Genomic DNA, 13,969 nt, shown 5'->3' with positions numbered 1-13,969 from the left:
TACTTGTATGGTAAAGAATCACTATGACACATACCATATGCCTAGGAGAACCAGACAGGTGGAGGGAAGAGAGCTTGAGACTTGTGGGGATGGTGACATGGCTTTTGGGACATGTAGTAAATGTTTGGAGTTTTTTTTTTCTTAAGGTTTGTTTTGGGGTTTTTTTTAAGTTGGATTTTTTTCCTGGCATTTCTACCTACTCACCTTCCTCCCCTCTTCCAAATAGGGCTTAGTTAGACTGAGTATACAGCCCTTGGTGATCTGAGAGTCTCTCCTTAACAGCTTCTTCTGGGTTTGGGTCCTTTCCCCATCCCCACTGTGGGGCCAGACAGATTATTTGCAGCTGTTACATCAACACAGATCTGCTGGATATCTGGTGTTAGCTAGTGTGGGAGTCACCCTTGAAAAGCCTGCAATTCTCATGTGGTTAAAGAACCAGATGTACCTCTGCTCTGTGAGATTGCAGTCAGTGATAATACAGTACTTTAATAATGCTGTTACATAATTGCATGATCCTGTTCCAAGGATGGGCTTCTCTTTAATTAAATCAACAGAGCTACCATTGGGTTTTTAACTAATGAAGGTAATATATGGGTTTTCCTGCTGGTGTGCAGCAAGCTAGCAAGTTCGCTAAATACTGTCAGAGATATCTACGTATCTCTGAAAATGACAAAATAATGTTGATGTTTGGATGGAGAAGTAAACAGTCATTTTAAGATCAGGTTCACAAAAATTTTATGTCCAGTCAGTGAAGTGTGTTTGATAGGGAGATTTTTAGACTAAGAGATCTATCTCTGAGCAAGCTGAGAGGGTCAAAGCCTGAGAGTTAAGTTTCTGAGTTAATTCTGCCGTCAAGTGACCTAGCTACATTTTTTTTTTTCCCCTCGTTCTGAGTCTTTCTGGGTAAGCTGTTAGAAGGCTTTTGAGATTCAGATTTTGTTGGAACATTTTGCACAGTGTTGATGTGAAGGACCATGAAAACACTATTAAAAGCTCCTCTTGTTTAAAAATGTTCAATGGGATCATTTCAAGACTCATTGTAAAAATAATTCAGTGCATATTGAAAATCTGTGCTAGAAACTAATTGCTTAGAACTGTACTGTAGATGACAGAAAAATAGAAATACAGCTGACCTTTCCAAATGTTTGCCAGAAGAACATGGAGTTGTGAGCATTTGGGCTATTGCTTCTAAAAATTTTGTTGGAATGTAACGGTGAAGAAGCTTTCATTACTAGCTCTGAAGGATCTTTCCTAGGATCTGTTATCTATTTTCTCAGGTCCATCTTTGCAGATTTCGTAACACTTGTTTTTCTTAGCATCGCTGAGCTAATTCCAGTGATGGGAGTGGAATCATTTTCTCAGAATCACTTTTACATAGTGAGAACAAAATAACAAATTATGGTAGTATTTTGCTGAAGCTTTCTTTCTTTAATTAGTAGAGTGCTATACATTTAAATAAGCTTTCAAATACTAAATATTGATCAATTTTATTTTTAATGGAAAAAACCTGTGCAGCGTGAGAATACCACTGATTATAAGCACTGCTTAATTACAAAGAATGAGAAAGGAGAATATAACCTTAGTGGAACCAAGAGAAGTTTTGGTAATCTTAAGGATCTGCTGACCTGTTACCAGACAGAAACCGTCCGTTCAGACAACATAATTTTCCAGTTCATCAAGTGCTGTCCTCCAAAACCAAAAGGTAAGAAAGAAATTATTTTGAAGCAGAAGAGTTTCCATCTTTTAAATTAAAGATTTAAAAATAAGTTAACATTAAATGACTCTCTGGTAGGTTGTCCTGGTTTCAGCTGGGATAGAGTTAACTGTCTTCCTAGTAGCTGGTACAGTGCTATGTTTTGAGTTCAGTATGCGAAGAATGTTGATAACACTGATGTTTTCAGTTATTGCTAAGTAGTGTTTAGACTAAAGTCAAGGATTTTTCAGCTTCTCATGCCCAGCCAGTAAGAAAGCTGGAGGGGCACAAGAAGTTGGCACAGGACACAGCCAGGGCAGCTGAACCAAAGTGGCCAACAGGGTATTCCATACCATGGGATGTCATGCCTTGTATATAAACTGGGGGGAGTGGGGGCAGGGAATCGCTGCTCGGGGACTAGCTGGTAAGCGGGTGGTGAGCAATTGCCCTGCACATCGTTTGTACATTCCAATCCTTTTATTATTTTTGTTGTCATTTTATTAGTGTTATCATTATCAGTTTCTTCTTTTCTGTTCTATTAAACCGTTCTTATCTCAACTCACGAGTTTTGCTTCTTTTCCCAATTTTGTCCCCCATCCCACTGGGTAGGGGTGGAGTGAGTGAGCAGCTGCATGGTGCTTAGTTGCTGGCTGGGGTTAAACCACGACATATATATATATAGATATATATGTTTGTGGTTGTTTGTTTTTTTTAAATTTCACTGACTTATTTGTGCATCTTCTTAGGCATAGTTTTCAGTCCTAGTGTCTGCCAAATTTTACTTTGTTACAAGATGGTATTCCAGAAGGAATCATGGTAGCCACTTCCATGGTTAGAAGCAGAACTGGTTTCTTAATTGCAGTGGATTGTATGCAGCAGCATTTCTTCAGTCAAGTGTTTTCCTGTCTTAAGAAGGAAAGAGCTACTACATGTATCATTTCTCACTGAGGATAGTTCCATAATTAATGGAACAAACAATGCCAGTTAATTTCTTTCATTGTTTGTTGACAGCTGAATTATGCCAAGGCTGCATTGTGATCTCAAATTCTTTTTAACACTGAAAATACACATGGAATAGAGCTCCTGCCTGAGTGGATTTTTCTTGAATTTATATTAAAGGTTTTTACCTAACTTTGATTTTCCTGGTATCTTTCTCCTTTATGAATTCTGATAACACCTGCCCTTTTTGCTTATTCTAAGTAGTACTATTTACAGTTAATATTAGTAAGTCTTTGTCTCTGTCCAAATCCCTACTTAAATAAAAACTTGAGAGAACAGACTATTAGTTATCACTTTCACCTCTTTCAAATTTGACTGAAATTAGCCAATGAATTCAAAAGCGTAGAAAAGATTTGATAAGTAAATACATATGCGCACTACAGAGAATAATTTTGTAACCTTATTTCTATTGAAACCAAAAATGTATATGCATCAGAATTATCAATTATTGATTAAATATAGTCACGCATGCAAGCATATAGCCACAAATATGTTTTACTAACAGACCTGGTCTGCTTTACGGAGACCCCTTTTTTTCAAAATTACTTGAAGAATAATTACTCTGGTAAACGTAAGGCAATGAGGATCACTAAGGTGCTGCCAGGGTAAAAATATGTAAAAGCTTTAAAGAGGCATCAAAGATATGCACATGTTTAATGGAATGACTTCGTAATATAAAAGAAGGTGGTAACTTAGATCCCCTTTACCCATCCCTGATTGTTACCACAAATACAGAAGTTCAAATGTGAAAGGAGGCAGGAATATTTTCAGAACGTAGGAGCACTTAAACTTGAAATAGCTGAGTGAACTTAAGTGTTTTGCTGATGAGAAAAAAATTGGACTTTGAATTTGTTTAATGAAATACTGTGTGGTTTTTTGAATAAACTGATCTCAATGTGATACCTTCTTTTTGTTGGATAAACAGCTTCTCATCAATAATCCTTGTGAAATAGTACTGTTTTAGTTTCATATTTTACAAACTTACTTTGTGTCGTCCCCCCCCCCCCGCCCTTCTTTTCCCAGATAAATCAAATCTCCTAGTCTTTAGAAGCAATAGTGTTTCTGATGTACCTTCATCACCTACGCTACAGAGACACAATAATGTCAACCAGATGGTCTTTCACAAAATCCGGAATGAGGATTTAATATTTGTAAGTCCATTAGTTGCTTCTTCCACTGCAGATGGTTGGTTCAATACACACTAAGTTTTAAAAAACTCAGTATATGTGTAAAAGAGTCTTATCTTAGCTAGGAGATTTTGCTCTAATCTTTCCTTAGAGTTGTGAGAGAAAATTTTTTTTTTTCCATTAATACAAGTGAGTGGTTTTTTTAATTAAGTGCCCTTTTGACACTTGTTTTCTTTATTGTAGGGATATCTAAATATATCTTTCACAGCAATTCCTTTCTCTCTGGTTCTTGCAGCAAGTTATTTTCTGAGATCCTTGAGGAGTCAATAAAATAATAAGCAAAGATTTAAGCTGTTTCTGATTATAGTTGCTTCCTTGTCCCCTCAGTCTGACTCTAGAGCTGTAAAGATTTGCATATGCATTACTTAAGGTAGTTGTTTAAGAGATCTTTTCAAAACAGGTGGAGATTACTGATTTTTTTTCCTATCTGTATCCTTCCTGTCTTTTAGGAGGAGAGTCTTGGACAGGGCACGTTTACTAAGATTTTCAAAGGTGTAAGGAAAGAAGTGGGAGACTATGGCCAGCTCCATCAAACTGAAGTTCTTTTAAAGGTGCTGGATAAAGTGCATAGAAACTATTCTGAGGTTGGTGTGATTGTCAACTGCTATATAACATTTGTCCTTGTTATGTTGAGCATTACTTTTCTTAAAATAAAGGACTGTTTGTTACACTGATGGAGGGCTGTGTTTTGAACCAAGCTCATTGTTGGCCTTGTGTCACTGGGAGAATGGATTTGAGATTGGCTTTGGGAAGTACACCTATGTACTTTATTTCCCCTCTCCCCACCATCCATCAGAGAATTCAGAGCTTCCCAATGAGGGCCAGAGCACAGTGGCATGGCCACAGAATTGCCTTTACCAGTAAATTCATTATGTACAGATGAGGGACCAACATTTATGGAAAACTACTTTCTTTTGGTAGGCTATGTTCAATGTTTTGGAGTTGCACTGATTCTCCAGTAAAATCAACATTTCACATCAAGTCATAAAAAATCAGAAGTATTTATGTATAAGAAACACTTGCTATATGTAGAATCATCCGTATTCACTTAGACTTTTCACTGTTTGAGTGAAGCTGTGAGCAAACCTGAAATGCCTTTGTGCAAAAACTAATGCACTGGTAATGTAATTGAGCCCAAGACTGTGTATGTGAGAATTTAATTTTAAACACTACCACATCTTGCTAAAGTCTTTAATGTATTAATGTAACTTTATATGGCTGTTTATTGTCTATTTTGATGATGCAATTGAATCAAATTCCTAATTAATCTAGCTGTATTTGCAGCCAAGAGAACCGGTCCATTGTGTACTGAACTTTTCAATTACTTTAGACAAATCTGTAAGAAAATGTAAGCAAAAAAGGAAAAGACATTTCAGAAAACTAATATTCATAAGCAACATAGGCATACACTTCAGACAATTGAAAACAGTAAAGAAACTATAACCCTTATTTTAGTTTTAAGAAGCTGGGTAACATACTTACATTCTAAAGTTAAGTGAAAATCACTTGTTAAAAGGACTAAGAGTGCAGAAATACAAATATATTCACCTGAAAGAAAATACGCTAATTTTTACCTTGTTTTGTTGGGTGAATAATCAGTATACAAGCAAGTGTAGCTGGAGATGCCACTAAAGAGAATTAAAAAATAATGAAAGAAATAAAAGCATCTGAAACCTTCCTGACGAGGTTAGGTAAGGTCTCACAGTAGTGGATGAGTGATATAATACTTGTCTTTTAAGTTAATAATGTGCTAGGAAGAAATAAATTTGAAACTGAATAGTGTGTTATTCAGACTGTTCTGAATTAGTGTACTATTGGAATCTCAATAGTGTATTATTAGTGTATGACTGGAATTAGTGTACAATAGTGTATTATTGGAATCAATGTATTATTGGAAACTCAATAGTGCATCATGAATTTGTCTGTGGTTTACATAGCTAATTGACATGGAAGAGAAGTTTCTTTTTAAAACGTTCAGATACCCCTGCCTGCAGAAAAAGAGATTGCTAACCTCTCTGGAATGTGGATTATCAGTTATTTAAAAAAGGAAAAAAACAAACCTAAACCAACCATAAACAATATAAAATATATTACACAGGGTCTTTGCAATAACGTGGAAGTTGAAATGTTTTTAAAAATGCACATGGTTTTATTAAATTTATTAGAAATCATGTAATGTTTTGGGGTTTTCTTTTCACTGATATTTATTCTCTCAATCTCTCTCTCCTTCCTCAAAGTCCTTCTTTGAGGCAGCAAGTATGATGAGCCAGCTTTCTTACAAACATTTGGTGTTAAATTATGGAGTCTGCGTATGTGGAGAGGAAAGTAAGTAGAAATTGATTATCTTTTTGTACTAATTTTATACAGCTGTCTATTTAGAGGTTGCCATTGGCTCTAGGTAAAGGCAGGGGAAAAACAAAAACAACCTGTCACACCAGCTGGACACCCAATACATGTTCACATTGCAGTAGTATTAGTCTTTGTGTATGAAAACTAATTAATATGGTGAAAACAAAGAAAATGAAAAAATTGTGTGAATACAGTCAGTGTGAATAGTAACCTCTGTAAATGACTCAGTCATGTCTGTTCTGAAAATCTCACTTTTGAAAAGTTTTGCTGAACTTCTGAAACAAGCTTTTGAAATGCCAGAAAAATTGCACCCCTACATTTTATCAACTGTGGTTAGCTAGAAAGGGAAGTGCTTGGCTACCCAAGAAAATCTTAGTTTACTGGGATCAGAAATTTAAACTGCCACTCTTTCCCACCCATGTGCTGACTTTGTGAGCACAAATACAGCTTTGGTAACTTTGGTTTAGAGATCCCATTCTGAAAACATGAGGTCCCATTATTTTAACAAAAACACTACAAAATATTAACAAAGGTGTAAAATCTTTGTATTGTCAACAGATGTAGAATGTGGTTTCAGGTTAGCTTACTGCATTGTGACTATGTATTAATAACGTTGTTTGGGTTTTTTTAGAACACCTGAAATACATTTATAACGTCTTGTAAATAAATCTTTATTTTGGATGGTTGTCATATGCTTGTATGTGCTACCTTTGAATATGTGCTGCTGGGTCTCACTTTGGCAGTTTTAATTCGTTATTCAGTCTTTAGGCAGAAATGTTGGTTTGCCCTAAAACCAGTTTTTTTCTGTGATTAGAAATTTGTAGCAAAAGGAAGCATTTTATAATAACTGTATAAGCATATTATGTAAACAGTTGCCTGCATTAAGAGAGAAGGAGTTTGCAAAAGTGAGGGTAGATTCTGTATCAGGAGTTGCTTATCTTAGGAGGCTGGAAAAGGCACAGCATTATGTTTGGCCAAGATCTTGTTTTGTCAGTTTCTTCACAAAAATGCCTACGAGCGTTTGTTCTAGTTTATTCATTGTACCATGCACAGGGACTATATATAAAATTCCAGGTAGATCAAGTATATAATTTAAAAAAAAAAAAATTATCCAAAGATGTATACAGTTATTTATTTTTCCTTGAGATCACAGTTGCCCTCTATAGATGGTTCTATTTCTGAAGACACTTATTACAGTTTAGTAAGAGGCAGTTACTAAGAAATGGGAAGAGAGGTCGTAATTTTTTCTGTGGGTTACATACTTGATGTACAGATTTGGTGAAAATTGCTTCATATAATTGTACAATAAAAGTTTGCTGTCTATAAAATGAACTTGTTATAAAAATCAGTTTGCTACAACCAAATATAATAGCAGTAGTTTCCAGTGTCTTTAGAGTCTAAATGAGAAGCACTGCAATGTCAGCATCTTGCAGCTGAAGGCAAGAGTTCGATCATGCAGTTTGAAATTGTTGTATTAAAACTGATGAAGACTGTGCAGTGCTTTGAAATGGATCTTGTTTCTTGGGTTATTCACTGGATGACTGCATGGAGGCATATGTCACATATATATATATACACACTTTTTTTTTTAGTGCAAATATTCATCCGTTTTCAAGAAGAGCATCTTTTGTTAGCAAAGCATTGTATTTTTCAATAAGAATAGAATGACTAATGTTATTTGACTCACTACATTGATATTGCTGTGCACTATGTTTTATCAGAATTTACATTATTGTGCCTTTCAAGTGAGGGTGGAAGGATGCTCAGTGGATTTGTTAAGGTGGAAACCTATTCTGTAAAAAGCTATTAAATCTGGTAATTTTGCATTTGAGAAGAAACTAGGCAAACTTCCACACCTTGAGGAGGTAAAAAGAACATAGAGTATTTGTGGCAATACTCAGATGTCATACAGCTTCAAATTTATAGTTAGCTCACGAACGAGGTATCAAAGAAAGAGATGGGTAGTACTAGAGTAATGAATCTGTCCTGAAATTCCATTATTTGTTGTTGGTTTTAATTGTTACTCTTCTTACTATTTTAAATCAGACATCCTTGTACAAGAATATGTAAAATTTGGATCCTTGGACACATATTTGAAAAAGAACAAAAATGTTATCAATATCTTGTGGAAGCTGGAAGTAGCCAAACAGTTGGCATTAGCCATGCATTTTCTGGTAAGTTGTTTATTCCTCAGTTTTGTTATGGCTAAATTCAAATCTTTCAGGCTAATACATGTAGAATCGCTGAGCTATTACCCTACTTCTTGAAACTCGAGGGTATTTGAAAATAGGCATGGCATATACCACATAGTTAGTGGATAGCCAAGGACAGACCTTTGTATCTTGCACAAAGTGTAATTGAATTTCCCATTCTTTTTTAATGCTTTATGGTTTAGTATGAAATAAAAACACATTTTCAGTAAAAATTCTTTTCTCTCTCTCTCTCCCCCCCCCCGCAGGAATCAGACCTTCCTGGTTTTACCATTTCAGCTCATGATGCTGAACATAACTATTTCCTGGTAGTGTTGGTAGTTAATCACTGGGAGGGGAAAACATTGTACTGTTCAGACTGCGAGTACGTTCTTTTGTGCATTAGGTCCCAACCTTAGAGTCTGTTTAATTCAACATAAAGGCTGTTATTCGAGACAGGATATGTCATTACATAAGTCTTCCCTTTAACAGAGTTTAAATGTTCTTATGTTCATTTTAAATGGATCATACTGATGGATCGGTATTCTTCTGAGTTAACATACATTAAGTAATTTTAAACTTAAAACATCAGGTAGATAATTAAAATGAATGAAAATTGGCTATAAACTATAAGACTGAGAGGAACAGCTGAAATGTCTGAGATTCGATCAACTTTATGATCATTATTTTCTTTGCTGATGTTTCCCTCATGCTGTAAAGTATTGGTTTTTAAATACCTCGTTAACTGTAAGATTTTTTTTGTCAGTATGTAAAAGGTTCATTTCTGTTCATAGGAGGATAAAGGCCTTGTTCATGGGAATGTCTGTGCAAAAAACATCTTGCTTATCAGAGAGGAAGACAGGAAGTCTGGAAACCTTCCGTTTATAAAACTAAGTGATCCTGGCATCAGTATTACAGTTTTGCCAAGAGATAGTAAGTCTTTGTGTCGTCTTTTTGTTTAATGCTTCTGACTTGAAAAATAAGTTTGGGTGGTTTTTGATTTTTTTCTGACCACCATCTAAAATACTTCTGTTACAAAGTTCCTTCATCCATCTGTCACTTTAAAATAATCTCTGGATTCCTAGTCAGCAGTTTCGAGTGTATCTTCTTTATCAACAAACAGCTACAGGAAATAAAACACAATTCTCCATTGTGTGAAGGTTTTTTCCTTGCTGTTCTCATTTTCCACTTTTGTTTTTAACTGGTAATACTATTAGTATGCTGTAATGTACCATGAGTAAGTCTCTTGCATCTGCAGGTAGCTGCTGGACTTAGTATCCTGTTATAGATCAAGACTGTTGTTTTCTATAGCTTGGAGAAGCTTTCAGAGCTGAAAGTAAATGCACTTTTTAAAATGCTACCTGGCAGTGGAAAATCACCTTCAGTGCATTTCTTGGTGAATACCTGAAACCATGATGATGCTAAAAATACTGGATTATCATCTGCCATTGAGGCTATTCTAAGCTTTATAAACAGCAAAATTAAGTGAAAAGAAATCAAAAGTGTGTGCAAGTTTGTTATGCTAATGAAACTGAAGTAACCTGACTATTCTTTATCTAGTCTTTTTAATAATTTTGGAAAAATGAACTCACTTTATATTTGGTAATTTTATACATGACAAAAGTAATAACACATCTAAGAGGCTATAAGCAATGCAGTATCATAATTTTCAAAAAAAAAATTTAAATTCCCTTTTAAATGAGAAGCCTACATTAATCTTACAAGGTCTCATTTTAAGGAGCTCTAAATCTGCATCAATACCATACCATCTTTTTACCATCTTGTTACTACAATCAGTATCAAAAGTTTAAAAATCAAGTAAGATTAAATTCCTTGTTAGAGTGCCTTTTGCTGTGCCATAATGTGCCAAACACTAGCAAAGTACTTTTTACTCTTTGCCATCTAGTTCCTTTGTGGTAGCTACTAAATCTTGGTAACATTGTGGGAAATAGAGCAGTTGGAGCAAAAATATAATGTGGAAATGATGTTAAGGCAGTTGTATAACTTTAGGCTTCTTTTACAATAAAAATAATGGTCCTCCACTCCGATTCATAAATATTATCTTTGTACATATTCTGTAGCTTTGTCTTTAGGCAGGAGCAAAACTTTGGAAAGGTATTTGTTGTGGTTTAAGCCCAGCCAGCAACTCGGCACCATGCAGCCGCTTGCTCACTTCCCCCCCACGCTCCCAGTGGGATGGTGAGGCAAATCATAAAAAAAGTAAAACTCATTGGTTGAGATAAGAATGATTTAATAACTAAAGTAAAATAAGGTGTAACACTAACAATAATAAAATATAATAATAATAGTGATAGTGATAGTAATGAAAAGGAATATACTAAAATAATTTAAAAAAAAAAGTGATGCACAGTGCAATTGCTTGCCACCCACTGACCGATGCCAGGGCAGCAATCCACCCCACCCAGCCAACTCCCCCTGGTTTATATACCGAGTACGATGTTCTATGGTATGGAATATCCCTTTGGCTAGTTAGGATCAGCTGTCCTGGCCACAGTCCCTCCCAACTTCTTGTACACCTGCTTGCTGGGAGATCATGGGAAAGAGAAAAATCCTTAACTTAGATCCTAAGTGCTACTTAGCAACAACTAAAACATCAGTGTGTTATCAACATTATTCTCACACTAAATTCAAAATACACTGTACCAGGTACTAAGAAGAAAATTAACTCTATCCTAGCTGAAACCAGGACAGTATTAAAAGCACATTACAGAATGAAGTACCTATGTATACCAAAGTAATTTTTACTAAATCAAATACGTTATAGAATTTTCTGGGGTTTTCTTATTAATCTTGACATGATGTTTCCTTTGTGTGATTGCATAGTTCTTCTTGAGAGAATACCATGGGTTCCACCTGAATGTATTGAGAATCCCAAACAATTAAGCCTGGCCACAGACAAATGGAGTTTTGGTACTACTTTGTGGGAAATCTGCAGTGGAGGAGACAAACCTCTGAGTGCATTGGATTCTTCAAGAGTAAGTATTACTGGGTCTGCAGTCATAACAGTTCTTTGGACACTTCTAATTTAAAACATCTGCTGTTGTAACTATATCAGCATGTGAAGTGGTGTAGCCCATGACTACTGTAGTAAAAAGACACTTTCACTGGTAGATAATGATCAGAAGTGATGATTTCAGGTTTGGTTTTATGTTGTCAGTCTTGTTTTTTAGTTTTTAAGTACAGTTGCCAGTATTACCTTGTTCATATTTCTGTTGCATTGTTGCAACAGTATATCACTTTAAACAAAAAGTATTCCGAGCAACGTACATGGATTTTAATGGGCTTTATTCTAGTAATTGACCATCTTAAATACTGTCAGACTTTGTGTGTTGCAGACAATTCTATTTTAGCTAAACCAGAAATGTCAATGTCTCAATTAGGGGCAGGAGATGGAGGGGAAAGGAAACACATTCCATAGAAATACTGGTTTTTATGTATTTGCTTCCTTAGTTGGAAGCAAAAAGATTATTTCCTTTTCTACTCTACAAAAAGATTTGTAGTATTATTTTTATAAAGGGACTGTTACCTTTTCACAAAGCCTGATCTGATTTCTGAGGTGGTCTGATCAGCTCTTACAATAAGCTCTAAGGTCTACCTGGGTCTAGCTTATACATATCTAGGTATTTCAGAAGTTGCCCTCCTCTCCTGTACTAATCTACATTCTTTCATAATACTCATGAAGCTTTTCACAACTGGAGGAGGTCAGCCAGCTCACAAGTAGATAGAATTTTCTGCTGGACCCATCCAGTTGAGGTTTTATGAAATGGCCAATAGAGGAGACACCACCTTTCTCATTATCTTTTGCTATTTTATCATCTTCCACCAGTAACTGACTGGGAATTTCTGAACAGATTACTCTAAATTAGGCCAGTCTTGCTACATTGTCAGCCTTTGCTTTTGATGTAAATTGGTCAGATGTGCATTTGGTGAGACAACAAGTCTAGGCTGAGAATTGTATCTTTTGGCTGTTCTGGTAAGAATGTTAAGGCTTCTGCAACTCTTCATGGTTGTATATTAAAATGGCTTTTATCTATTTAATTCCAGAAACTACAGTTTTATGAAGATAGGCACCAGCTTCCTGCCCCCAACTGGACAGAACTAGCAAACCTTATAAACAACTGTATGGATTATGAGCCAGATTTCAGGCCTTCGTTTAGAGCAATTATACGCGACTTGAATAGTTTATTCACTCCAGGTGAGTCTGTGATACAAGAACACACTAGACAAAAAGAACCCTGATTGTTGTTGGTTCATTTCCTTTTTGGTATGTTGACCCACAACCACTCTCCAAAGCAGCCCCAGAAATCGAAGTTCGTAAGGACTCTATGTTACTGCTTTTTAGTTTGTTCTAAAAGAGAACACATTAGAAGTTAGCATTATCATTCAAAGAAGTTTTGTGGTTTGATTATGTCTATCCCAAACATTCTAGTCTCTTAACCAAGTACGTTATGTTTGTGACTGTCTTTCTTTTTTCTCTCAGTAAAATAAATAGGTATCTTTATTTTTTCCAAGTGGAAGATATGTGTTGTCACAAGCCCTTGTGAAGTTTACATTTCTCCCCTCTGCAGTAATGGAGTTGTTGCACAATGGTCACTAAATTTGAAGTACCTTAGGCCTGCAAAAAAGAAAATTGGAAATTAAAGCAAGACTTGCTATGACTCAAGACAAGTCATTTGGCTTTTTTACAATACATCTTTGTCTTTGACTGCAAGTTACTATACAGAAATTAGGGTGGTTGTTAATATTCTACTGAGCTTGGAGTATGCCAAGCAAAGGTAGTACATGCCATGACTGTAAATTTCTTCATTCTCCTATTTGCTTCTCTGTGCCTCCTGTTCCCTTTTTCTCTTCCTTTCTTCCTCCTCCCCCTCAGATTACGAGCTACTGACAGAAAGTGATATGTTGCCAAATATGAGAATTGGAGCACTTGGATTTTCTGGCGCTTTTGAAGATCGTGACCCAACACAATTTGAAGAAAGACATCTTAAGTTTTTACAGCAACTTGGCAAGGTAGGATGTTGTGAAATTCTCTAATTGCCTAGGAAAGAACTATCTTTTTCAGTTATCTTCTGATGATCCCATATACATTATTTACATTGAGACTTCTGTTACAGAAATTAATAATTTCAGTCTTATCTGACCACAACATGCAGTTCCTTCTAGATCTTTTTTCAGTTTCACAGTATCATTAGCTAGAAGAAAGACAGCTGACCTCTGCAAAAAAATCCAGTCACACTGAAAGGCTAAAATCTTTTTCAGTAATGCAGAGCTGCATCTGACATAATGTTCCCCTCCCCCTTCCCTCCCCCTTCCCTCCCCCTTCCCTCCCCCTTCCCTCCCCCTTCCCTCCCCCTTCCCTCCCCCTTCCCTCCCCCTTCCCTCCCCCTTCCCTCCCCCTTCCCTCCCCCTTCCCTCCCCCTTCCCTCCCCCTTCCCTCCCCCTTCCCTCCCCCTTCCCTCCCCCTTCCCTCCCCCTTCCCTCCCCCTTCCCTCCCCCGTTTTTGTGACATTTCACTTAAATAATTAACTGTG

The 13,969-nt window shown here is 36.2% G+C and overlaps 1 protein-coding gene across 3 annotated transcripts in view; it reads left to right on the top strand.

Moving 5' to 3' along the window:
- JAK2 (Janus kinase 2) overlaps positions 1-13,969 on the top strand; it is a 59,429-nt gene that overhangs the window by 30,868 nt on the left and 14,592 nt on the right. For all 3 annotated transcript variants that reach the window (XM_049796175.1, XM_049796174.1, XM_049796176.1), the window contains 9 exons: positions 1,516-1,702; positions 3,716-3,843; positions 4,329-4,463; positions 6,117-6,204; positions 8,275-8,402; positions 9,212-9,350; positions 11,262-11,413; positions 12,483-12,633; positions 13,312-13,448. In XM_049796175.1, coding sequence (XP_049652132.1) covers positions 1,516-1,702; positions 3,716-3,843; positions 4,329-4,463; positions 6,117-6,204; positions 8,275-8,402; positions 9,212-9,350; positions 11,262-11,413; positions 12,483-12,633; positions 13,312-13,448 — 1,245 coding nt within the window. The remainder of the gene's footprint in view (positions 1-1,515; positions 1,703-3,715; positions 3,844-4,328; positions 4,464-6,116; positions 6,205-8,274; positions 8,403-9,211; positions 9,351-11,261; positions 11,414-12,482; positions 12,634-13,311; positions 13,449-13,969) is intronic.

This window comes from Accipiter gentilis, chromosome Z (assembly GCF_929443795.1).
Source record: "Accipiter gentilis chromosome Z, bAccGen1.1, whole genome shotgun sequence".
Classification (NCBI taxonomy): Eukaryota; Metazoa; Chordata; class Aves; order Accipitriformes; family Accipitridae; genus Astur; species Astur gentilis.
Note: the sequence above shows the minus strand (reverse complement) of the source record. Positions and strands in the feature narration are given on the sequence as shown.